Below are 26,896 nucleotides of genomic sequence, written 5' to 3' on the forward strand. Positions count from 1 at the left end.
TGTACAAAGAAGCAAATATATGTATGTGTGTGCAAAAGCAAATATGTGTAAATATACAGAAGAATAAATGTATTTGGATTCAAGAGCCAAATATTTTCAGGGAAGGAAAGTTTCTCCCGTAAGACATGCATTATTTTTTGAAAAAGATACATATCAGATGTTGGTTTTACAAGTGTTTACATCCGTGTCGCATTTGTCACGCTGTTATTGGTGACAAGTTGTATCTCCCATAAAATGAGTGAGGGTGAGACTGTGTTTCAGTATGAAATTACAGTAGTATTGATATGAAAATTCCAGGACATGCCAAGTGTCTTGACATAGGAATAAGCTGCTGTAGCCTTGTCTGCATTGTGCTTGTAGGTCCTGCACTGAGGTGCAGGCTTTGGGGTCTGCTTTGGGTTTGTTATGGAATGAATCTGGATGAAAGCACATAACCTGGACAGTCTCTGCAGAACCACTGAGACATGGTGACCTGTGTGTCAGAGACCTCATGTTAGGAAGGCATTTTGCTTGACAGCATTAATTGGAATAATTCATCCTGGTTAGTCTTGCCCAAATGTGGCATCTGTACAGTGCGTGGCTTTGGACATAATTAATGTGCTCTTTAATTTGTTCCTGAAGCGTAAGATGATGATCTTAATGTGAACTCTTAGATTCTGTATCTTATGTTTTAAAAGAATTAGAAATACAAGAATTTAAGTTTGTCGTGGCAAGCTCTAGTCCACCTGTTCATTTCTGACGTGCCTTTTTTCTCCTCCTTTTCCAGGTGAAGCAGGAGCTGTAGGAGGAAGACCGTGTGGTTTGCAATCATGCCATTCCCCTTTGGCAAGTCCCACAAGTCTCCTGCAGACATAGTGAAGAACCTGAAGGAAAGTATGGCAGTTCTCGAAAAACAAGATATCTCTGACAAAAAGGCAGAAAAGGTACAGTTGTGACTTTCCAGTTGCTAAACAGTATTTGAAAGGGGTGGGGAGGGGGGTGGAATTTACAGCTGTGGAAACAGAATCAATTAGGAATTATTTTGGGGTTTTGTAGCCTGATAAAGGGTAAGTTATGTGCCTTTGAACAGGTGTGTTTCACGTTGGTTGGCTTTGCATTTTTATGCCGCTGGCAGCTGATAATACTACTTAAAATAATTTGGTTTGGGACTGTAGGACATTGCATTCTTTAGGAAGCAGCTCACAGCTCCAGGGTGTTCTGGTGCTTGTGACCACTGGAGAGCCTTTACTACTGCACAGTAGTTCTGTCTCTGCTTGTCCATGCAAATTTTCACAGGCAGAGTGTCTCCTACTGGAGCCAAAGAACTTTGTGTCTCGATGGATATCAGCAGAGAATATACTTTGACTTTCCTGCGTTTTCTTCAGCCCACAGGAAGATGTAGTGAAAAGTTCCTGTGCTAGTGCAGCTTCCTTTAGATGGATGTGTTGCTACTTCAGGATCTCTGCCTGTCGACGGTCACTTCCTTCTCAACTGGTAGTCTTGATAACTTGACTGAAAATGATCTTAAAGTTCAGCCTGTGTGCAGCTGCATCCCCCCTAGTGACTTGTGTGACAGAGGTATTCACTGTTTAGATGAAGTTTTTCCTGATAAACTCAGCACAAGGTCATAGGTTTGAATACTTAAAAAACCCCAACAAACCAAAAAAACCCAAACAAAACATCTCCCTCTCCGGTATACCAGCTTTTGAAGCAGGCTGTGATACTCTCCTTGGATCCTCTCCCAGCATTATTTAACTAGTCTGTGCCATTCTTGTTATCCACAGTGCTGTGTAGGAGTTAGTCACAATCTTTTCGTGTTCAGTAGTATTTTAAGCAGAATGTGGCCAGTTCCTCTATGTTCAGTTTCACCTACATTTGACACTGCTATGTTTAAGTACAGGAGAATCTGGGTCTTAATTAAATTGCCGTCTTTATCCCAAATTCTTTAAAAATCAGCATCTTCTACCCCACTGCCAGCATGTGTTATGTTCCAGGTGTCTTGCAGTGTACCACAGCATTTTTCCTTGACACGTTTTCTCTCTTGCTGGAGAGAAAAATATTACGGTGTGTTATGCAGGCCTGTGTGAAGGCTTTTCTTCTTTTACTAAAAGAGACATCTGTCAGGAGAGGAGGGGAAGGTGTCTTCTGAAGAGTCTGTGATGAGACATGGCACTACCCCCTTCATCTTGACCTCATTATTAATTTCTGGAGATGGGCTTGATCTTAAAATCCGTGCTCTTTTGTGGCATCTCTTGGTGCTTAGACCTCTAATGGGGGACATCCCACTGTGGAAGGCTGTGCACTGCAGCACATGCCTGTGGTCTTGGTGCTGTAGCTGAAGGTTATTACGTACCATTTCCTCTTGCTGGCCTTCAGTCCCACACCTCCATCCTGCTCAGAGACCTGTGAGGCTGCTGCTTGGACAAGAAACAATGCACTGATCCTGTAGAGTGGTCTCTTGTGTCATGCAGAGAGCGACACATGCTGCTTGAAGGAGTGGAGAAGGTAGCCACGCTCACCAGGTTAACTGAGAGGAGGGTTAAATCCTGGCATTCAGGAGACTGAGCCTGGGTGTGGTGCTGCTGTTCCCTGTCATCCATTATTCACAAAGGAGAGCAGCTGATGGATCCAAACATGCACAACACCAATGTCAACGCCTCCATATAGAGATTCTTCAGGAAATAGTTGTTCCTTGGCAAGCCAAAACTTCAGGAAGGTACCTCTGGCTGTGACTGTTTATCTCGGATGGTTTACTGGTGTGGTAGAGAAAGGTCTTCAATATCTTACAGATCAGTCATCAAATCTTTGAGGGCACAGCTCTGATCAAACACGCTGAATTTGTGTCCTCTTCCTGTCCAGTCTGTTGAAATGACTGGAGTGACTTTGGAGTTAAAAGACAGCAGGGGTCTGAGCAGCAGCCATTATTAGAAAAGAACAAAGATTTTCTTTGTGCCCATATCTCAGTATTTAGGCATCTTTTTATCTTTCATTATCCCTTTTATTATGATGATCCTTTCTGTAATGTAACTTTTCAGCCTCTTTTGGAGAAGAATTCTGTGCTGATGAAAGGGTGAGTTCTGTAGATAGTACTGTAACAGAAATAGAAAGACTCACTGCACGTAAAGCACAAAAATTACTGCCTTTTACTAAAAGGGAAGAAGGATGCCAGAGTTTTTCTTTTTTAATGACTTCATTTTATTAGTGATTAGACTTGTATAAAATATGGTCTCCCTCTCAGTAATTTCTTCTTCATGGTCTCTGATCCAGGGGTGTGCTTTTGTAGCCTGTCACATATCAACAACAAAATTTCAGTGCTAAGCAGCCTGGTACATACTCACTGTTGATTACTCCTTATGGTAAAGACAAGCTTTTATCAGGGAATACCTACTTTTCCCACACTGCTTTGTTTCTTAGAATTAAAATACTGAATTTGCTATGTAGAGGATGTTCTTAGTTTCATAACACATTTGGCAATACAGATTTGTAAGAAAATTAGACAAATAATTTTCCCTAGAAACAAGTGTAATTAAGTATGCTTGAACAGAATTGCTCCGTTTTTTTCAGTGCTTAGGCTGAAATTTAAAACCTTTAATATTTTGTGACAGGAGGAAAAAGCAAAGGAGATAATAAAGATTTTTAAAGTTCGGACAGTGTGTGTTCCTGTACATTCTTTGTAATCCACATGGAAGATATTCTTCAAAACAAAAGGTGTAAAACAGTAGGGGTCATGATGCCTCTTGTTCACAGAAACATTCTGCTCTGCAGTACTGGAAAAAAAAGTACTGTAACTGAAAATGTGAAATTCAAGTGAATTCTACTTTACATGGTAATCTACCCATTTTTTGAGCTATGTGAAAACTGGAGAAAAATTAACCATGTAGTTCTCTGGGTCATTTTGAAATGCCCTTGGAGTGTGTGGTACTTTCTCAGGAGCTGCAATCTGAAGTGGCTGCCCAGGCTGGACTGTGGCTCGTTGCTGAGGGGCTGCCCCGTGTACCACAGCTCTGGGGCTGGCTGGCTGCAGCCCTGTGCTAGATAGAGGGGACAGCTTGCTGTCTGTTAGCATTTTCAAAGGGAAATGAGATGTTGAGTGCTTTATAACTGAAAATGTGTTCATCCCCTATGCTGTTCGTTCTCCAGGACTTGTGTTCTCTCAGAAAGGGGGGCTAAAGGGAAGGGAAAGGAAAATTCCTTTCATGTAAGTGGGACCTACCTTTGACCCAGCCCATTAGTTAGTCTTGATTTGCATCTCTTCCCCCTCTTTGGCTGACATCAGCATTTATGTTTACACTACCAGTTAGCCTGGTTTGTGGCACATGTGTACTGTCGTGAAGGTAAATATTTACTCATGTAATAAACTCGTTCTTCCCTATCCTCCGACCTTGGGTTAACCTGCCCAGAGCAGCTCTTGCCATTGCAGGCACGGTTGGCCTCTCTTGTTCACATCCCCAGCTCTGTAGGGTGGGCACACACCATGTGTGGGGCTGCACCACGTGCTGCTTGCACTCAGCTCCCCAGTGTAACTTACACAAGGTTTCATTCCATGAGTTAACAGCTGCCATTTACGAAGCAGTCAAACTTTAACTTTGCTGTGCACGTGTGTACCATTAACCCATGGCTGAAAGAAGGCTGAAAGTTAAGTGATCTGCCTGGCCTGTGGTGTGGGGCTGTTACTCAAAGAGTAAAGATGAGGCTTCTTCTGGAAGTAAGGTGAGAAGATGTGTTGCTTTTCTAATTGAACTGGGCTCTTTGTGCTAAATAGCTTCTGAAAAATCACACAATCAGTGTGCACACTGTACTGATGTAGGCAGTCATCTATTTACAAAATTGTATGTTTTTGTAAACATTCTGAAATCCAGCCAATTTTAAATAGAATCATTAAAAAATTATATTTGTTACTTATGATAGATACTACTCTAGACTAGTAAAAATATTCACCAACTGTAGGCTCAAAGCTATATCTGGTTTATCTTTTTGATGGATGTTTTCATTAATAGTGCAGTTGCTATAACTGCATTATCCATGTGTATAGAACCCCCAGCCGCAGGGGTTGCATAGGCCTGGAGCCTGTCAAGCTCATTGGAAATATTTTGGGACTGACCATGTGTTCTTTTTCTACTGTTTATAAACCCTGAATACTCCAGCTGTACAATTCTAAATGAAGTATTTGGTATTTGCATGGCTTACTCTTTAAGGAAATAACGAATTTTAGAGTATTTCACTTATAGTTCCAGACACCATAAACCATAGCAGTTCATAGGTATAAAGACATGGATCTGTTCTTGTGTAACAGTGATATGTGTGCCTTCATGGTGTCTGCATTTATTTTTAAGTATCTTCTTATCTTTGATAAAAATAGGGAAGTAAGTACTTTCCTTATTTCCCTTGCTTTACATTTAACTTTCATAGTTTGACTTGTCCTCGGATGGTGTTGTCTGGCACCGTTAAATTTCAAACGTGACTTGCCACAGAATTTTTCTCTAAAATGCTGATTGCTCCTTCTTAGTGTTGAGAGCATACATATAAATAAATGTTAATACCTATAAAATATAAATTTTAATATATAAAATATATACAGTTAGATACTATTTTTATATCTATTTTTAATAGATATAAATATAAAATAACTATTCAGTATATATAAAATATACCCTGCTTATATATAGTATTGGGATACATTTTATTTATTTTTTATATATGGTGTCTGATTGTTAATTCTACTTTTGACCATGGGTTTTTGGATTAACTTCATTGTGTATTTTGATCGTCCTCTAGAGACTTTTCCTGTTAAAAGAAAGCAGCGCATTAGGAAATTATGTAGGTCTCAGTACCTTAGGTAAATCATGCAAGTAATGCTACCCAGCTTTATCTTTCTTGATTTTTTTTTAATACTATTTTTTTGCTTGGCTCTTAACATTGCTATTTAATGTAGCTTTATATTTTTCAATGTAGCAATCCACATTTCATTCTCCATCTGAAAGGGCAAAAATAGGCCTGCACATCTTGTGTTTGGGATATGTTTGAGAGTTCATGGAATATGGAAGAGAGATTCTAGAAGTTTGTAGGAGTTTATTTATCTTCTTTTTGATGTTGAGTTTTTGAGTAGAAGAGAAGGAAGTATAGAGATGTAACATTTTATGAGATTGTAGTGCACCAGAAGACCTTGGTTATTGATATAATAGTTTCAGAAACCTCCTATTTCTGTATTTGCAGAATGTATCCAGAAATGGTAGCTTGGCCTTAGCTGAAGTGATGCCAGCAAGACTCTTCGTGATGGAGGTGGTCAGACACTGGTCCAGGCTGCAGTGTCCATCCGTGGAGCTGTTCAGAGCAGGGCTGGCCCTGCCTGGAGCAGGTGGTTGGTCCCTGATGACCTCCTGAGGGACCTTCCAGCTAAGCTGTTCCATGTTAGGGGCATGGTTTAGTGGTGGACTTGGCAGGGCTCAGATAATGATTGGACTTGATCTTAAGGGTCTTTTCCAACCTAAATGATTCTGTGATTCTGTGTCTCTAGGCCATTACTTCCCACTAAAGCTTCATGTTGTTCCAAGTTCAAGTGAAGGATATTTGGATGGTTTTGACAATTGTGAAGAGCATTTAAGTCCTACTGTCTATTCTTTAAGTTACCAAATTGTATGTTTACACTAGGCTAGAAAGCTGCTGCTTTTTTTTTGCTTTTTCCCCCCCCTTTTTTTGTTAAAGCCCTCAGTGTTGGGAAACACTACAGTGTTTTCTTCCTGGTTTGTAAGCATTTCCATCACTAGTGTCTTTCTTGGGCTGGTGGTGAGTGACAGCCCTCAAGTGGGATTAACAGTTTTGGGTTTGGGGAGGCTTCTTCTGTTTCCTGGGGTTTTAGGATGAAAAATTCTCCACTAGCATTGTTCTTAATTACAAGCATTTCCTCAATACAATCATCTTACTTAAAATGGGTAGTTACTTGGACTTCTGCCTTTCTTCCTCTTTCATCTTGCTTCCTACATTAGTGTGCAGGGACAAACTGCAGTAGAGGTTTTATTACTGCTTCTTCTTTTTTTGGTAGCCATGCATCGAAGACAGCTCTTCTTATCTCCATGTTTGACAGATGTTCCTATTCTTTTCCCAGAAAAAAGGCATTTCTTCTGAATTTTAGAGAAATAGAACACGTGTGTGGTGTAATACTGCTACAGTATGGTGAGCTGGCTTTCCCATTTCGTGTCTTCAGGAGCTGTCATGAATCTAAGCAGACTTACTGAGCACCTGCTTCTTACTGTCTTACCAACAAGTGCACAGAAAATCCTTTGGAATTTCGATTGAGGAGGAGACAACCGGGACTGGGAACTGCAGTTAGCAAGAAGAGGGAGGCAGCAGGGAGTGGAAAGTTGTGGAGGAGCTGAAGATGATATGGAGCCTCCTTAAAGGTCATGGAATCCTTATGTGCTTACCTAGCAAAGCTGGAATGGCTCTGGCTTGAATAGTGCATGGGTCATGCTGATCTTAAAGCCTCTCCAGATAAAAAGCACAAATGAGAAATCTTCTGACATAATCCTTTGGAAGACTGGCAATATCCAGAAAGTCATCATTTTTTCACTTCATTAATTTTCCCCGAGCTATCAATCATGAATACTTTACATTAAAGTGTATGCATACTTTGTTGACAGGTTCATCTAATTACTGAAAATCAGTCTCTTACAAGCCATTCAGACTTTTTAGGCACGTGAAGAACTAATACACTATAATTAAACCACCTATTTAGGATGATCATTTCCAGCATTTTACCCCCAAGCTAAGTAAACATATATATTGAAAGGAGTGGTTCTTTTTTTTTTTTTTTTTTGGTCCAAGATAATTGTGCTTTAAGATTCAGAAGTGGGTGTTTAGAAGTGTTCTTGTTGATTTATTGTTTTGTTGGTTTTACTCATGAGATTAACTGTGTTTCCACTGCTAAATGCTGCTCCAGCTCATCATGGCAACTTAGGAACTCCTCACCCTGGCTTTCCTAAGTGAGAGGTCAGACCTGTCTGTGTTCTGTAAGAGGGACTTGAAATGGGGAAGGATTTGAGACCTTTAATTGTCTCCTGTATGGCCATGCCCTTTTGAGGCGATACAAAGGGGGCTGTTTGCTGGTTTTGTTCTTTTATGCTGAGACAACCTGAAAACTAAAGTAGGTTCTCCCTGAGGTTTTGTTTGCTGGAAAGGAAAAATGTCACCTGCACTAAGTTGAATGGGAGCCCAGTATTTGACAATACCTGATGAGGGCAGAATCTGTAGGAGGGATGCACTTGGTCTCTCTGAGCAGTTCACTGGGGACAGACACGAGTCTCCATGTCACGTTTTCCAGTCTGACTGTGTGTAACTCTGTTTTACAGAATGGAAATTCTGTCGGGTTCTTTTCATCCCATTGCTGTTCTTTAGGGGATTTTTGAATGGGAAGTTGATGGGTGGTAAAAAGGAAGAGATTTTATTTGTAGCAACTTGTTAAATTGTGTGTGTCTTCCCTAGTCTTTGTGTTTTGTTTTTGTTTTTTTTTTTAAATGACCACTCTTATAACAGTCTTATTTGCAGAAAGAATATCTATTGTTTTTTTTAGCAGGTTGTCATTTCCTGATTATTCCTCCCCCCCCCTTAGTGGAAGTTTGCAGATGTTAAGAATAATGGAGTGTGCAGTAACAAAGACAAATGGCATTGTGTTCTAACTCTATTGTTTTCCCATTTTCTTTAGGCCACTGAGGAGGTCTCAAAAAACCTTGTTGCCATGAAAGAAATCTTGTACGGCACAAATGAGAAAGAACCCCAAACAGAAGCTGTGGCACAGCTTGCTCAGGAGCTGTACAACAGTGGTCTTCTTAGTACCCTAGTAGCTGATTTGCAGCTAATTGATTTTGAGGTAAGAAAACAGGTTTGGCATTTCTTATATTCTGTATGTTAAAATAAACACATCTGAATTCCTACCACTTAAACTGGTTAAGATACAATTCAGTCTTCTGCTTTTATTTTCTGGTTATGACAAATCCATTAGAAAGAGAACTCATTGTTCCAAACTGCACAGAAAATGAAGCAACTATAGAATATGAAATCCATTAATTTAGGCACATAAGCAACACAAATTTGAAGCAGATAAACCTCTAATCCAATGATACAGTTCTGTTAAAATTATGGAATAATTCCTAATTGTTGTGTAACAGAAGAGTTAATCTCTTAACAGTAATACCATAGTGACAAACCATAATACTACAAGGCACATCTATATTATCATCTTGTTAAATCAAATTACTTGGAAAAGAGAATTTATAAATTAAGGCTTTCAGTTTTATTAACAGTCTGGTATTTCTCTCTCTTTTTAGAAACAAGTGATGCAACCTTTTTTTTTCTATTTTTCTCATCTTTTTTTGTGTGTTTATTAAACAACAAGCCCAAGTTTTTATCGCTTAATTTGAAATATCAATACTTACATTAAAACATATCTCTCTACAAACTTCTGTGGCATTTGTCAGTACACCACGTGTGGCACAATTTAGCTTCCCCATGCCACAGTGAAGAATCACCCTGTTCAGTTGTATATAAGAAGCTGCAGTACAGTTGGATTTTTCTGTTTTCCCTGAGGTCTCACGAGAAGTGTGTGGTTGTCTAGGAAAGGAGCCAAACCCCATGTATCTCACTCCACAGCCTCCACCATGAAGACCATCCCACTTCAGGTTGCTTAAAAACAGGATTGTTCATAAACAAGTTGCTCACAATGCAAACACAACAGTTTAAAGTCCTATTGTAGTTTGACATTCCCAAAACAATGGCTTTCTTCCCAGTTCTTTCTTCTCTCCCCTCCACCCCACCCATAACTCCCTCTGAGTTGTGTTTAATTATAATACAGTGGTATTTTTTCCCTATCCACACAACTGTTTATACCAAACATAAAACATTCAAGTTGTTAAATAAGCAAGGAGACCTGGGAAAGCTGAGAGGGAATGCTGAAATGCGATGGCCTTTTTATTGCTGAGGAAAGGAAATCATGAAACATCATCTGGATTCTGCTGACCTCTAGATTTGTATCAGCTTGATGTTTACCCAGCCCAGTTATGAGCAAAGGAAACCTTCATTATCTCCTGGTAATGAGGAATGATAACAGTTTGTGCAGGCTTGCTCTCATTAGGGAGAACTGTGCTTTTTATTCCAAGGGGACTTGAAAAGATTTGTGAGTCGTTTCCTGCTTGTGGACCTTCTGTTGCTTTGTTACACGAGGATATGACGGTTCCCCCTTGAGAGAGAAAAGTCATCCGTGCTGCTTTCTAGGCTGGACCTAGTCTGCTTTTTAAGGATGGGATCTGGCAGACTGTCCAGCTGTTGTTGTTACCTGGAATTAATGTCAACACACCTGTGCTCCAAATGTGCTCCAGCTGTCACAGAGTCAGTGAGATGTTGGCTCTGATATCCCACATCTCTGTGGTTATGGGTTTGCTGCATTTGGAATGGTTTCTCCATATTACTGATGGAAATATATGTCTGATTTTCTGTTGTTTTTTAAACTTCAAGAGTAGGTCTTGAATTTTTTCCTTCTTTCCACCACAACCTGAGGTCATTCAGTGATAAATTAAACTTTTTTTTCTCCCAAGAACGTCACTAATTTCTGAAGAAGGTTTCCTTGTAGAACAGGAACAGACAGCTAATTAATAGACAGGGGCTGTTCACTCTGACTCTTAAACTGTCTCAAATGTATTTGAATCTGAATTGTTATGGTGAAAAAGCCCAGAAGAGTAATATGTAAAAACTAGAAAAGTAACAAATGTCATGTTTTAATGAACAATCTGCGACTGTCCAGCCTTTGCTGTATGTATGCAAAGGCCTGTTTAAAATGATGCCCTTCTCTGGAAGTCTGTTTTCCAAGTAAAGCCGTCAACCCAGCCATCTACAAACTTACCAGTTATCTCCTGGCTGAGCTGCACTAGCGTGTCTGTAGGAGAGATGGTATCTCTTGTGGAAGGAAGAAGAAAAGCCAAACCCCAAAATGCCTCTTGCATAAGGGAGGCTGAATCCTTCTGCTGGTAGGACATGGCAGGCACAGGGTCCCTCTCACCTCTCGCAGCCGTGGCCGCTGGCACAGGGTTTGGTGCCTTAGGCCATGAGGTCACTTAGCAATGTCCCTGTGACAAGAGCTGCCTCTGGGATTGCTGTGTGCCACCAGCAGCTCAATTATATGCATAATGAGGAAATGCTGTTCTTGCTGGGGAGTCCAAAGCAAACTGTGAGATCCAGTGCAGAACTGGCAACGTTAGTGAGTGATAGCTGATGACTGTATTATGTGGAGTTGGAGGGAAGCGATTTCTAGAAACACTGCTCTACTCATTGCAGAACAAAGAGTTCTGGTGTTGCTTTGGGCTGGCTTTCAATGGAATTGTAATTGAGAAAACAGCGTTTACAAACAATCTCTTATATCCTGAAAACAACACTCCAACACAACTGTCGGTGGGAATTCACAAACATGCCATTTGTAAAACTACAGTCCTCCTACATTTTTATAAACATAAACATTGCAATTTTTCTTATGCAATCTGCTTGACATTGATTAGAAAATGGAAATAATTTTAAATAATTGCTGTTGTTTTTAAAATTCCTGCTAGTTAAATATGCCCTGCATTTACTCAAAAGCTTACTGATGTTACTCAGGAGATTTCGACCTGTCAAGAAGCACTATATACTTATGGGGTTTGTTTATAACATTCAGGGAACCTTTAGGTGGAGTTGCTTAATGGGCCTTTATTTTCAAGTCCAAACTTAGTCGAAGTTTGCCTAGTCTTTTTCTGGGTTAGATCTGATAACACATAATCCTGAAGGTGTCATTGTATCCATCCAAAATGGACAGTTAATTGCAGAAATACGGCTTTAAATGATGCATGCAAGTGACAGTGAACAGTACTTATATTTATAGTCAGCTTTTTGTTAGATGTCAATTTTTGTTTGTTTGTTTGTATACTCTGTACTGAATTCCAGCATCCTGGTCTTTTTTATACTTCTTTTATGCACTGAAAAATGTGAGACTTGCATTTTAGGTCAGTGGATGATTCCTGTGTGTTACTTTTTTCTTTATTTACTTACTTATTCTCATAAGGTATAGTTCTAATTTGGATGTTAACACTGAAGTTGGAAATGCTCTGCACACTCTTAATGGTGGCATTATGTGCTCCTAAATAAGGGAAGAGGATAATGGAATATTGAAGAAACACACTTTCAGGCAAGAGCACACTTAAAAACTGCCGTGTTATTAGCAAAACCAAGTATAAAATAAGCCCAGAAGATTGATGCTACATAGAAGTATCTGATGAAACATCAACTGGCTTTACTTCTTGATGTAAATTACCCCTGGTCTGGCTGCAACATGATGTCATATTTTGAGTGCTTTGGCGTATTTGAAAGGGGCATAAAGAAACAGAGTATTTATCTGTTTAAGATCAGAGTATGGAGGCTGAGTGAGCTGCAGAACTCAGTAGGAATGCATGAGGTGATGGCAATGTTCAATTGATGACTTTCCTGGTGAACTTCAGTATTGTGTGTTTAACTGCCAGTGTTTTTGACAGGGCAAGAAAGATGTGGCGCAAATTTTCAACAACATTCTCCGAAGACAAATTGGTACAAGAACTCCCACAGTCGAATACATCTGCACTCAACAGAATATATTATTCATGCTATTAAAAGGGTACGTGCACTGTGAAGCATAAATATGCTTTCACTAGAAGTAAAAGAGTTTTTAAATTCGTGGAGAAGCAGAGAGTTCTGACGTGATTGTTCTTCCTTTGCAATAGGCTTGGGGGTTTTTATTTTATTTTTTTCTTGGTCTTGGGGTCTGTAATTCCCCTAAGTAAAGGAAAATTGGAGTAATGAATCACCAGCAATTTACTTTTGCATGAAATACAACTGAAAGTTGAGAACTGTTAGTAATCTAAAATATTCTTACTGGGGTAGTCAGACGTTTTCCTTCAGTGTAGTATTTGAGCCTATTTAAACTATTCCCTGGTGAACTTATCAAGAGTTGAAGGCTGGGGTGTTTTTTTCCTTTTAACCACTGTCATTTCTAGTTTGCTGGCCTATCCCCTGGCCTTAGTTAGGTCTTAGACTTTTTATTCACAGTGATTTATATTCCTGTAGAGACACAAACGCATCAACTCAGATATAACCAAACAAATAATTTGGAGCACACTGAGCATGCCAGATGGCTGTTTCTTCCTCTGTTCTTGTATTATTGGGTGTGCTGGATATTCTTATATTGTCTGATGGACTGGCTATTGAAGAGCAGTGCCATATTGAATATGGGCATGTAGAGCTGTGGTTCTCAAAACATGAAAGCAGGTGTTGTTAATATTTTTGTATTAAAATAAGATTTTTTTTAAAATTGAAAATGTACTCTCTTAATTTCAAAAGGAATTGCTCACATTTTAATAGCATTAATTAAGATAGTTCTGAAAATTGCAATTCCGGTGTGTTATTTTGGGATGGAAAAGTTCATCAAACATTAATAAATGATTTTAAAAGTACAGCTGTTTGAAGTAGTAGTTCTACAGTTACCAAACCATATGACTGTAAGATCTACACTTGTCTGCCAGAGTGCCTGCTTTGGGTTTTTCCCCCTGCATTGCAGCCTTAATTTTGAGGTAAAGCGTGATTTAAATGTTAGAGGGGCAAAAATATTAATTGTGGCATAAGACAAAAGAAACTACTGATTCAGTACTTCTTCAAAATAATTTACAAAAGAAGGCAACACCATCTGAGGTGCAGAGAGAGAAAACTGCTTCCTCAGCATGTTCTCATTGCTGTGTGACTGAGTGAGGGATGTAACAAATTCCTGCTCACTTCTAGTCTGTGTTGGCACCCTTCAGAGAGCATTATTCCCACAGGGATTATTGGAACTCATATTCATAAGTCAGGATGTTTGAAATGGGCATTTAGCTTTAGCAGCTTACATGTTACATCTGGTTACATCTGAGACAGATTTATGTAAATTTACGCTATTGGATGAGTTGCAAAAAGTTCAGTAGATTTCAAAGTGAAAATGGTTTTATAAGGCAATGTTTTTGTATGGTAATATAGTTAATGCTCAGTATGCACAATGGTACTTTGCTCCTGAATTATTCTGGTGGATTTTAATTCCCTTGCAGTGGAATGGGTGGGAGGCAGGAAGGTGTATAAGAGTCTGTGACTGCTCCAGAGGCTTGAACCCCACAATGTGTAGAACAGCCAGTGATGCTGAAAAGTGGTGTAATGAAAGAGGAGATGTGAATTTATGTCCAGTGTGATTGACTCTTCATAGTTAGATGGATCATTTTATGTAAATTGCTGTCATGTTTAAGCAAGTAGATTTCAAGACAGAAATAACTTACTGTTTTTCCAGATGTCTGCAGTCCTACCAATATGGAACAAGAAAACTGATTCTGAGAACAAAGAAAATATATTTATTTAGTCTTGTTTCTCCATTTGTGAAATTCATTTGAATTGGTTGTAATTTGTCAAGTAATGGACAATTGTTCCAGTAATATTTTGTAGTAGTATTTAAAAATTGAATCCCAGAAAAAAAGTACCTCTAACTTTTGAGGTTTCGTTTACTTGATAGTACTGAAAACTGTAATTAGTGTGCTGTTGCAGTGCTGACTTGTGAAAGTATTTATGAAAGTATTTATAAAAAGTCTTTGGGTTGTTTTGGGTTTATTTTATAGGTACGAATCTCCAGAAATTGCTCTAAATTGTGGAATAATGCTTAGGGAATGCATCCGGCATGAACCACTTGCTAAAATAATCTTGTGGTCAGAACAATTTTACGATTTCTTCAGATACGTGGAAATGTCAACGTTTGACATCGCTTCTGATGCATTTGCCACATTCAAGGTAATTCACTGGCAGCCTTGGAGTTATTATTTCTATAGTTCTCTTTGTGAACCCAGATGCTGTGTGGGATATATTCCTGGGCAAAACAAACCTTGGGAGAGGGGATAAAAAAATAAGGTGTGATGCAAATGCTGGGCTGGGCACTGCTCTTCCTTATTTCTCAGAATGCAAGACATGCCTTTAAATATGTACCATGTTCCCCAGAATTTTGTTTTAAAGAGTAAGATGTAAACTATCCTGCATTACCTGAACACATGTGCCCTTCCATGCCAGAGGCTTTAAATCTGTGCCTGCTACTCCTCAACTGAGCAAACTCCATTTCATTCTGTTATAATATGTATACCTGAGTATATTTGATGCTGTTGCTTTGTCTGGGGAAATTTTCTGTTGAGTTATGAGAGTGTAAGCATAATATTCATCAATATTAAATAATGGGGTTTAACCTTGGTTATGTGTAGTTATGTGCAGAGCACAGCCTTGATCCCTAAATAGCACTCTTCAGTGATAATTCCAGTCTATTTATCTGTGAGTTAAAGTAACACATCACAGATCTTTCCTAAGTGATGCCAAGATCCTTAGCAGTGTCCAGGTCACTGCATTCATGTCCTAAATCTCTTCATTTAATGAAACAGCAGAATTTTGTATTGAATGTCATACATGTGCTCACTGTTTAATGTGAATGTCTATGTACTGTATAAATATTTTAGTTAAAATATTGGGTTTGTGCTTTTTTGCAGGATTTGCTTACAAGACACAAGTTGTTAAGTGCAGAATTTTTGGAGCAGCATTACGATAGGGTGAGCAGATCTGTTTTAGTATTTAGAACTCTCTCGTGCTGCATATCTTCTTTTGAAGAAATCGGTGGTTTTAATTTCTGCAAAACAGTAAAATTGAGATCAAGACCCTGTTGTTGGATGTAGAAAGGGATAAAAGGAGGAGAAGGCAGCGGGAATGTTGTTCTGTGGGCGCTCGGCCTGATTTGTTCGCTAGAGGGAGCCCTTGCCTTTCCCCTGACACCGAGGAATCCAGGATATCCCTCTCCCTGCTGCTGGGAGTCCGGGAATTATGGAACAGCGTCAGGTGCCAGGAGCTATCACAGAATGGCCTTAAAGATCATCTGGTTCCACCAAACCCCCCTGCCATTGGCAGGGCATCTTCCACTAGACCAGGTTGCTCCAACCTGGCCTTGAACACTTCCAGGGATGGGGCAGCCACAGCTTCTCTGGGCAACCTATTCCTGTTACAGTTTAAGAAATAATGAGGTAACTACTTCCACCACATTGAAATCTAAACATTAAAGAGTAAATATGTATTTTTTAAAGGCATATACAATGTTTAACAATAGTGACTTACAGGAACCTATTGAGACTTCACATTTTATGTTTGTGTTAGGGATTGGCATCTCCTCCACTTTGTTACAATAACTTAGAAGAAGAGTGGCTATGACACTTGGAAAAGTCCTAACCCTTCTCTTTATTCTGTGTTTAGTTCTTCAGTGAATATGAGAAATTACTTCATTCAGAAAACTATGTGACAAAGAGACAGTCACTTAAGGTAAGGCAATTTTATTTTCTTATTAAATGCAAAGTTATAGAATGCCTTTAATTTCAGGATGAGTTGACTGTATTTGAAAAGGCATATGTAACTGCCTTCAATAGTGTTTGTTTTAATTTTTCTTATGTGTTAATTCTTGGGATCAACTAGTTAATTTTTGGGGTCAACAAATTCTTGGGATCAACTAACATTATTTAGTGTCCAGCACAGACTCAAGTAATTTCTCTCCCTGTGAAGAAATTGCTCTTCAAATATCTTTATTTTTGTTGTTTTGTTTTCACTTTGACAAATCTGGACACATTTAAATAATTTTTAAACAAAGATTCACAAGATGTGCCTAGAGCAATACTAATCTTACATTCAAGGGGGTAAGCAATAGTGAATGTAAATGTAATACAGGACTCGTAGCAAAGGTGATCCTTGTGGGGAATATCCTTTTAATCCCTTTTGGACAAAGAACATAGCAAAAGGAATGTGAAGTACTAACCTGTTTAAGTTTTAGTTGATGGTTTTTAAGGCATTGTTATTGGTTCTGAATAGCTTCTGTATAAATGAAAAAAGTAATGAAGTCATGGGGAAAAAAGAATGAAAGACTGTTCTTTCATTTCCATTTCCTAACAAGGGGGAGAGCAAAGGTGGTTTTTCTCTTTTCTGAGAAGAAGAAGAAACTGCATGATGGAAATAAGAGAAAAATGCACCCTGCACTTTGAAATTTGGGACACTGGAGTTCTGTTGTTACTGTATTTACAGCCCAGTGTCAGCTGCTCAGGGTGTTTGAAAGCACTTATGAAACAGTTGATTCTTATGTCCATTGTTAGTAATTTTTCCATCTGGGCTTGTTTTCTGCCTTTAGCTTCTTGGTGAATTGTTATTGGACAGACACAACTTCACAATTATGACAAAATACATCAGTAAACCTGAAAATCTCAAACTAATGATGAACCTTCTACGAGACAAGAGCCGTAACATTCAGTTTGAGGCCTTCCATGTGTTTAAGGTATGTTTAAAAACCCCACCATGAAACAAAAACATAAGAATCCAAGCAGAAGTTGTTTAATTAAGTAAACTACTTAGCTGAGCCTCAGTGGAGCTTATCTTAATGTCTGCTAAGTGATTAAAGAGAGTGCTGATGTTTGCCTTTATTATGATCCATCTTTACAAAGAGATATCGTGGTGCCTTTTGAAAACTGTTTAGAAACTACTTGGGAGCATCCTGTAATCTCTCTTAGAACAGTTTGGAATTAAGAAGGGTGAAGTGCAGTTAAGATGAGGAGGAATACATAATTCCATACAAAATCATGAAGCACCCTGGAGTTCAGAAGTGTTTTTATCATGCTGCCTGATCTCTGAAGAACAGCAGTATTTTAGTCAGGTTACCTAATTTGCACATTATAACAGATGCCTTCTGACTTTGCAGCAGACAAGCAGCTGAGAGTTATAACTTGAGATCTAAAACTTTGTAGTGAACAGTGAGATACCATCTGATGCTATATATGATATGAAACCATGCATTTGCTATAGAATTTACCATGGTTCAGTGGTTTCTGCAGAGGGTATTGTGGTTGGTCACCTCCCACAGACTGAATTTACTTGGTGCTGGTGTTCAGCTTATGTTCTGATGGAAAAAGGAGTAATTTTACTTTAAAACTTGCATTTACTCCATTATTTTTTTCTGTAGGGTACTGGAATAATTAAAAAATAATTTTAAGTTGAGATCATCGATATTTTGTTGGATAGCTTTGGTTTTTAACTTAGTCTTCTGTTTCTCACTGTTTTTCCTCAATGCCTTTTATTTTCTTGCAGGTGTTTGTAGCCAATCCTAACAAGACACAGCCTATATTAGACATCCTTCTAAAGAACCAGACCAAACTTATTGAGTTCCTCAGCAAGTTTCAGAATGACAGGACCGAGGATGAACAATTTAATGATGAGAAGACCTATTTAGTTAAACAGATCAGGGATTTGAAGAGACCAGCACAGCAAGAAGCTTAATCTCCAATAAACCTCTAAAATATTAAACCCAAATTCAGCATTTGCTGTTAGATATTCAGCATCAGGCACTCTTATCGATTCATGAGGAACATTACTGCTAATCTGCTGTTCAGTGAACGGTTTTTGTTTTTCTCTTTTCATTTTTAGTCCAAGTTGAGAAACATAGCTGCTGCTTTCTTGCACAATGTGGACTTTCTTGATATTTGTGTCATTTCAGAATTCAAAGACACTGCTTGTTTTAGGAGTCCTGAAAAGAGAGATTCTAGGTTCGTGAAAGCAAACATATAGATACTAGTTTGGCTTAGGAGAGAAGGTATTAATGTAGTTAAGTAACAGGTTGCATGCTTGCAAATCTGAACAAATCTGTATGTTTGCACTTACCTTGTTTGAGATAATGAGCACAATGTGACCTGTGCATACCTGGCACCATAGTATAAGATTATATGCCTTGATTAAAAAAAAAAAATGTGCAGTGCTTTATTTGTAATCAAAGGGGAAATGTATCTAAGATGTGAGCTTATTGGGATAAACAGTTGTCTTGCAAATAAACTGATACTGAAACTTAGCAACTTTTAAAAGAGTGAAATCTCAAGGTTCATAAGGAAAATGTATATATGCCTTTCACTGCTTTATAGAATTTTTTTTTTGACATGATTTGATTTTTCTGAGACTTGACTTGTAAACTTGGAAATATGTTCTAAGGGTTTTTGTTAATTTTACTTTAAAGGTATTTCAGACAGTAGACCTAGCAGTGACATTTTGCATTTCATTTCAACAATGCTTGCTGGTTTCTTTTGTATATAACTCCTAGGCTGCTCATTTCTTTAAAATATGATTTAATTTGTACAGCAGAGGAATGTTATTGTATTAGTCTGTAACTATTACCTAATATTGAGTTTTGCAAAATGAATGCTCATGTGTAATTGAATACTTCAGATCACATGGAAATGCTGATTTAACAATCTTAAGTACTGCAGCATTTGAAAGAAAACTCAAACCCAAACAAATCCTTTGTATTCACTTATCTAATGGGGTGCCATCAATTAGGGTAGGCTGAAATAGAGAACTGGAACCCTTTATACTACATTCTTACTGGATAATATTGGCCTTATTTAATTAAACTAGCATTGTGCTCACCAGCTCTGCAAATGGCAAAGATTATGCTAAATTAATATCGATCCCTCTTACTTCTGGGGAGCCTGCAGTGCGTCATTTCTTTCTTACAGTGTATAACTCACTACAATAGTCGTGTAAGTGAATGATTTAATTCCCTCCAACTTCAAGAAACTATTTCATAGGTGTCCTAGGATAACAAAATGATTTAATTTCGTTGATTTTGTTCTTTCATGCTGCAAACTATCAGTATAAAAAAACAAACCAGAAAACCCAACTGATTTTGCACCATGTTTTTGTTACTGTGACCATACAAAAGGAATCTACTAAATATAGCTAAATGATGTTATTAAAATTGTATCTATCCATCATATAGTAACTCTAAGATCACAACCAAGCAAACTTACGGATTGGGGTCTGAAAGTTCAAATTCTGCATGACTGAGTGATTGTGAATGCTCTAGAAAATGTTTGTTGCTTCCTGTCCTCTTCCCACTGAAAATCCTTTGCAATCAGTGACGTTTAAGCTGATTTGAAAGCCTTCACAAGGGAAACCCGAGAGCTCCAGAAAACTGAGTGTTTTCACTCAGTGGTTTAAAATTGCTCTTAACATTATAATTGGTCTTTCGAAAGGTTCTTAACATTTCCTTTGCAAACCAAATCATTTTGCCTACAGGAAAGGAAACAGCTTACTGTTCCTGAAAATCACAGGCATTGAGGTGGTATTGTAGTTCAGTACTAACAGTCTACTCTATTTTGGTTTATCATAGCTGAGTGGAGGAAAACATTATTTGCAAAGTTACTCACCATAAACATGCAAGGCTTCCTCTTTAGAAAGATGTAGACGTGCTAAAGATTTACATATGTCAAGAAGTGAAAACATTTGGACTGGGGTAGAGGTTACTCTATATTACGCCTTGGAATCAACGACTATGGTGACTTTTTTAATATGTGGAAACATTTGAATGTTGGCTTTCGAAAAGAAGTTGTATTTAAATTAAAGCTCCTTTGACGTGCTCTTCGTATTAAAAAAAACTTGTTCTGGAAGTGGTTTCTTATCTGCTTGAAGGCTTAAGGGTATTACTAAAAGGTATTTAAATGCGAGTGGTTTTTTCGTTTGGCCTTTTTTTTTTTTTTTTTTTTTTTAAGTAAGAGATGTATACAATTGTAATTCTATTTCCGTGGTAGCATTTCATTTCTCCTGAGGAAAATGCGTTTCGTATCCAAAAAAAAATCTGGCTGGCCCCATAATTTAAATTAAAATAAAATTTTGAAGAAAGATGTGTGCTCTTTACTGTGTTGCTGAAGAGGATGAGTTTCTTGTGGATGTCTCAGTTCTCCTTTATTGCCTTAGAGTGGCTCAGCTTTGTCCCTTTGAAATCATTTTAAATCATGAAAAACTCTGGCTTGACAAAACGCTTTTAAGAAATTAGGAAAAGGTGCTGTGTTAGGGATGTAATCAATTTAATTCATTGTTGGTAGCCTCTCTTGCCTGTTTGTAGTACTGTTTCCTAATTCTGTTTCTCTTTGGTATGACCAAGGCCAAAGAGAGGAGGTGCTATTTGCTGCATCATGCCCAGAGACAGCACCTGGGATAGGCTTAATGCAAGTGATTCCTTGATGATTTTTGGCCCTTCACCTTTCTCTGATTTTCAGGAGCTGAAAGTGCTTGCAGTTGGTAACTCTTTCCTTAGGACATCCCATGGTCCCCCTTTGAAGCTGCCTCTACACAGGTAACACCCCAAGTTGTGCAGCGTGGGAAAGATCAGGGGTGGCTGTTATGTTTTGTACAGAGTTCAGGAGCTTTTGAGGCAGATTCTTCAGATGGGTTTTTTTTTTTAGCAAAATTACTGAAAAAAATCAGTTTCCCTTCAGGAACATAATTATCTCGAAATATTTGATCTTTGATACCTCCCACAAGAGGCTGCACCGGTTTGAACCTCTGTAGAAAATGTTAGCATTTCTCTTCCTCACTGGCAGTGAGATCACAGGTTACAAGGGGAAGGAGGAATTTACACTTGTAGGCAGACAGTGCAAATTTTAACTGAGAGCAGTCAGGTTGGGTCCTTGTCTGGGGGTTTGAAATGATGGGAGGTGCAAGGAGACGTTGCCCTGACTTCTTAAAATTTGTTTTCCCCACCAGTGAGAGGTGACCAGCAGGACCTGCCTGAGGAGCTGCCATCTCTACGAACGCCAGGAAGAGTTGTCCTTGGAACCCTGGGAGCAGGTTGTGGACAGAACTGCTTGCAGTAAGTTTTCCTCTGTTGGTGGCATCCCAAGTCATTCCTAGCAGGCAAATTCCATTTTCCTGTTGCTGCTACCCCATTTCTACTGCCCCCCCATTATTCTGGACCTTTGCTGGCTGCTGTGGTGAATTATTGTTCTGTCTGTGTTGCTTTCCCTCCCATGGCTGGTCACTTGAGCTGCTGCCACCTCTTCGGGTGCAGTGCCTTTATTTTCTGTCATCTTTGTGCTCATTTCTCCAAAGGTTTTGGCCTTTGCAAGGCTGTTTTAAGTGCTGTTTCTTTTCAGCATATTGTAATTCAAGTTGATGGTTAGTACTATAGCGAGGAAAAAATTATCCTGTTCTTTTGTGTGTTATCTCTTCAAATCAGTGTTCAACTTAAATTGAGCATGCTGAACTTGTGAAGAGTTGTTTCTGGCATATGGCATCTGTATTTATAAGTGTATTTGGGCAGATCCAGTTTAAATCTTCTGTGACTGGGGACAGGTCAAAACATCCAAAAAAATTAAAATATGGGGAAAAGTTGAGAGAGAGCAGAGGAACACATCAATGTGTTGCATTCTTTGAAGGAAATTGGCTATTTTGTGGGAGAAGAATGATGGAGAGAGAGTGTTTGCAAGAATATGGAGTGACAGGATAGTGGGGAAGGGCTTTAAACTGAGAGAGGGCAGGTTTAGATATTAGGAAGAAATTCTTCCCTGTGAAGGTGGTGAGGCCCTGGAACAGGTTGCCCAGAGATAGAATATCCAAATGTCCAAATTATGTGAAAATAGCATTTAAGGATTTACAATAATATTACATTTAAAAGCATTCTTTCCCTAAAAATTGTTTCTGAAAGAAGTAGGAGAACAATCCCACAAACCAACCCAGTGTATGGGCAGAGCTGTGTTTTTATCATGTTTCTTGAGGCTGTCAGAGCAGTAGGGAAGTCCTTGAGGCTGAAGTTTGTGATGGTGCACATGCTGCACGTTTGAGAGCACTTACAACACACAGACATGCAGGTTAGGGCTGAACCTTGGTTGTGAATCATATCAGAGTGATGTTCTAGAAAGAAAAAAACAAAACAGATAAATTAACGTAGCAGGAAGAGTTACAGACCTCTGCTATGTAAGTTAAAAGCTGAATTTTTTGCCATACTAGGTTGTAGGCCATCAGAGTGCAATACATGTAATATGGTACACACTGAGCAGACAGGCTTGGAATTTTGGCTTCAGCTTATCTAATATAAGAAACAGATATTTTACAAAGAACAAAGCATGAAAGAGCTTTGACAGGCAGTGGCTGAAAGTGTTCTTGGTGTTATCTGGGAAGCAGGAACCCAGCTCTCCCATTGCTAATGGCAGCCTTCCTTTCTCTTTTTCACTACATTTGGGTGAAATGTACAGGTGGAGGAGGAGCAACGTGGTGACAAAAATGAATATTCAAATGTCACACAAGTCATTCCTTACTGCTACTGTGCAATTTTAACAATGTTGCCCTTTTATGTCTTTCATAGGAGAATAACCTGAAAGGTGGCGAAATTCAAACTTTTGTACAGAAAGTTTTAAAGGAGTATTAAGTTACAAGTTCATGTCTTTTAGCTGAATGTTTCTTCTGAGCCATGCTTCTTCTTTCAGCCTTGACTGATGTAAATTAAATTTCCCCTGACTACACAAGGCATTAATTGGTAACACATGACTGTGGTGCCCAGTTGGTGCTGAAGTTTGTGGTGTGCTCTGGTGTAAGGTTCATATGGGACAATGCAGGTATGTTAAATTCATGTGTACAGTGAGTTACTGTCAGTTTTAGACATCCCAGTTTCCAAAACAAACCCCTTATTTTAGTAATAAAGATGTGCAAAACCCAGGAATTGCTAATAATTGCATTGATATGTTGGCTGATGTCTCTTTACAGTGAGCAGCAAACTGAAGGCTAGTTTTGAAAAGTATCTGCCAGGCAGGTGACAGCCAAGGTGACATATTACCGTGTGGCTTGTGGTTTTGGCTCGTTCCTGCAGCCGTAGAGGCCCTTGTGCCAGCTCCTGGGAGGAGAGTGCTGGCACAGCTGCTGGCACAGCTGCTGGCACAGCTGCCTCTGGCTGTGCAGGCAGCTTTCTGCAGTCTCCTAGCTGACCTGGCTCTTGCCTCGTCCCACAGACTTCTTTCACATTACCTTAAAACATCCAGGAAAAGGAAGATGGAGCAGGGTAGGGCAGTGAAGCAAAGGTTCAGAAGAGATTCAGTTCTGCAGCAGAGCTGTCAGCATTCTCATGACACAGCACTGCTGTGTGAACAGCAGTTTTGTGTTACCTGTCTTTGGCTCAGGTAGCCATGGGTAGTCAGCCTCAGGAGCTGCACTGTTCCTGCTCTGGGGATAGGATGGCTTAAACCTTCTTTATCTCTTCTGGTGCTCCTCCTCCTTGCTTCTGAACTTCCAAGTCCATAAAGGATATTTTCTGCAACTCTGTTTTCTGTTAATCTCTCTCTTACTGAGTCTTCTTCTACACTTAAAAAATCCTGATCCTCTTGGCAAATCACTCCTTTCTACACTTGCCCTTTGCCTTTTCAGCTCTTTTTCCAAGGGGCTCTTTTGTATATTTAGGGAAATATTCCATAATTGCTGAATCTCACCTAAGAGCAGTTATTTATGTCTAAACCTTTTTTCTCCAGCTGTAAAGAATTTATCATGCTGTGTCATTGCTGCAGGTAATATTTCCTATAGGAAATACTATTTGTGTATTATTAGAAGATGGCAAACAGTAGAGCAAGAGTAGATCACAAGTACTGCACATGTGGGGCTCAGTGCTGTGTCTGGCACGAGGATGTTGCTGGTGATGTGGAGAGGGATGGGAGCAGCACTAGCACACTTTGACCAGAGTGAACCTTGCTAACAGCTGAGAGGCCACAGGTTTGGCCTGTGGGTTGGCTGAGCAGAGCGTGTTAGGAGCTATCAACACCCACACACAGCTGTGTGGGGCACTCAATATCTGGAGATGGGAACAGATTTATAAAGCAGCCAGTGGTTTACCTCTGCTTTCAAAATGCTGGCCCTGTTTGTATAAACGTTTAGATTTGGGTTTTTGGTGTCAGGGATGGGTTCTGTCAGTGTATGAGCTTTGGAATCTTCCTGTCTTGGTGGCTGGGACAGTCTCCCTCTGATCTCAGGGCAGCTGGCAGGATCAAATGCCGTCTGTATCATCCTGGGACTAGACAGCAGTCAGTACTGAATTGTCTGAACTCAGCAGAGATCAGATCCTGGGTTTCCTATTCTCTCAGTCCATTAGTCCTGAAAAGACTGTTTCTGCTGCAGCAGTTTGATATGCTGTGCCCCCACCAGATGTGACAGGTGTAAGGACCGACCTCTGTCTCGGTGTCCCGGTTCAGACTGGCCCTGGCAATTCACAGGCAGTTGTCAGAATGTCAGCCAGACCCTGTTTCCCTCCACTGCTGTCTGCCTGGTTCATTAGCACTCTCAGGGCACAAAAAGGCAATTGCAAATTGGGCAGTGTTCGGGTTGGTACAGCAGAGGGACAGATGAGCTCCAAACCTTGCCTGAACATCGGTTACATGGCCTGACACAAAGGCTGTTCCCGGGACTGGCTTGGAGCCTCTGCTGGAGAGCCCTGGGGAATGATACCCATGTCACTGTTATTTGCTGCTTGATTGAAACTGCTTTTTGTGCCAACATCTCCACACTTCTCCAACCCTATTCCTCTGGCAGTTTAGAGCTGTTTAAAGGCTGCTGGAAATAAGCGCTGCCTGGAACACTCTGCTTCCTTCAGACCCTTCAGCCTGTAGCTGCTGAGCTTCTGGACATGTGTGGTCCGTTTCTTAGTGGTCTGCAGAGTCTACAGGTTTATCTTCATGGCAGAGAGAGGTTTTGCTTTATTTGGAGGGGAACAAAAAAAAAAAAGTTCATAGATCAAAGGTCAGAAGTCCTGTGACAGCCAGGAGATGGTTTTAATTTGAATGTCCTTGTGTTGCTGCGTGGCCTTTAACTCCTGTAGGCAGGAGGCAAGTGAGAAGGCATCTCCACCCAGATAGAGTACTGATAGTTCTGATCTGAGGTTCTCCACACCTCAGAGAAAACTCCTGTGCTAAAGTGGGTAGCTTTTGCCTCCACAGCAGCAGAGGGCACAGAATCGGATCCAGGCCAGACAATGGTTGTTCATGGTGACATCAGTTTTAAGTTTGGGATCTGGTTTTCTTTGTGTTTATCTGTATATTGTGGCCTGATCCAGAGCCCACTGAAACGTTAAAAATAAAGCTTACTGAAGGGTTAGAGGCCAGACAGTCCAGGTCTCAGGGCATTCCCGATCAGTACTGGGTGGGCAGAGGAGGGGCCTCCTTTTAGCCAAGTGCAAGAGGTTGTGTGGTTTTTTGTTTACAATGCAAAAAGAAATGAATGAAAACCAAGCTTTGGGAGTGTTTTCAGCTCTAGGAGAAGCTTTTCCTCAATTAACAAAGGACTGTAGAGAGTCTGCTTTCCAATGGATTTGTCTCCCATCCATGTTTCCAGTGACAGGCTGACAGCAGCGTGGAGGTGCCACTGGAGCTCTACGTGTGTGCCTTGCCCAGTTTACTGGTGCCAAGCTAAGTTTGTGCCTCTGTGTGGGGTGAAGGCAGCCAGCAAGGGAAGTGTGGGATGGGGGGAGGAGACAGCCACAGCTATTTCCAGTGTCAGTGTGGAGCTGCTGAGTGGCAGCAGGGATGTTACTCTGGAGGGGGAGTTGGGATATGAGGGCTGAGGGAGCAGGGATGGACCCTGAGAGAGAATGGGGATGGGAGAGATGAAGATGCTCTCCTCTCCAGTGGAGGAGGTGGTTCCAGCAGAGAGGAAAGGACATGGAGATGGCAGTGCTAGCTCAGAAAGCAGCTGGGGATTACTGGGAAGTGCATCCTCCCTCACTGCAAAACCTGTGTCTGGGTCTGTTTCTTGCTGGTGGAGATCCCTGCATGGGGCTGCTGTAACCCTGCTCTGTAACTGGGGAGGATTATTGACCACACCTCTGCCCTGCACAGCAGACCCCTGTGTCAGAAATGAGCAGTCACACAGGACTGTCTGAACATTAAAATCACAGCCTTCGTGTTGTCTGAGACTGGGTTCTGGCTGGGCTGTCTCCACCTGAAAGGATCTGAAATTCATGTGGATTATCTGGGGCATTGCAGAGTTTGGTTAGTCCAGGTCAATTCAA

At 40.0% G+C, this 26,896-nt stretch overlaps 1 protein-coding gene across 1 annotated transcript in view; it reads left to right on the plus strand.

The window, feature by feature from the left end:
- CAB39 (calcium binding protein 39) overlaps window positions 1-18,931 on the plus strand; it is a 39,610-nt gene extending 20,679 nt beyond the window's left edge. Inside the window, exons 2-9 of the mRNA XM_050308201.1 lie at window positions 767-923; window positions 8,678-8,842; window positions 12,522-12,640; window positions 14,652-14,820; window positions 15,558-15,617; window positions 16,309-16,374; window positions 17,228-17,371; window positions 18,178-18,931. Coding sequence (XP_050164158.1) covers window positions 810-923; window positions 8,678-8,842; window positions 12,522-12,640; window positions 14,652-14,820; window positions 15,558-15,617; window positions 16,309-16,374; window positions 17,228-17,371; window positions 18,178-18,366 — 1,026 coding nt within the window. The 5' untranslated portion in view covers window positions 767-809 and the 3' untranslated portion in view covers window positions 18,367-18,931. The remainder of the gene's footprint in view (window positions 1-766; window positions 924-8,677; window positions 8,843-12,521; window positions 12,641-14,651; window positions 14,821-15,557; window positions 15,618-16,308; window positions 16,375-17,227; window positions 17,372-18,177) is intronic.
- The last annotated feature ends 7,965 nt before the right edge of the window (window positions 18,932-26,896 follow it).

The sequence above is a fragment of the Myiozetetes cayanensis genome, unplaced genomic scaffold (genome assembly GCF_022539395.1).
Source record: "Myiozetetes cayanensis isolate MyiCay16 unplaced genomic scaffold, myiCay2020 scf13, whole genome shotgun sequence".
NCBI classification, from domain to species: Eukaryota; Metazoa; Chordata; class Aves; order Passeriformes; family Tyrannidae; genus Myiozetetes; species Myiozetetes cayanensis.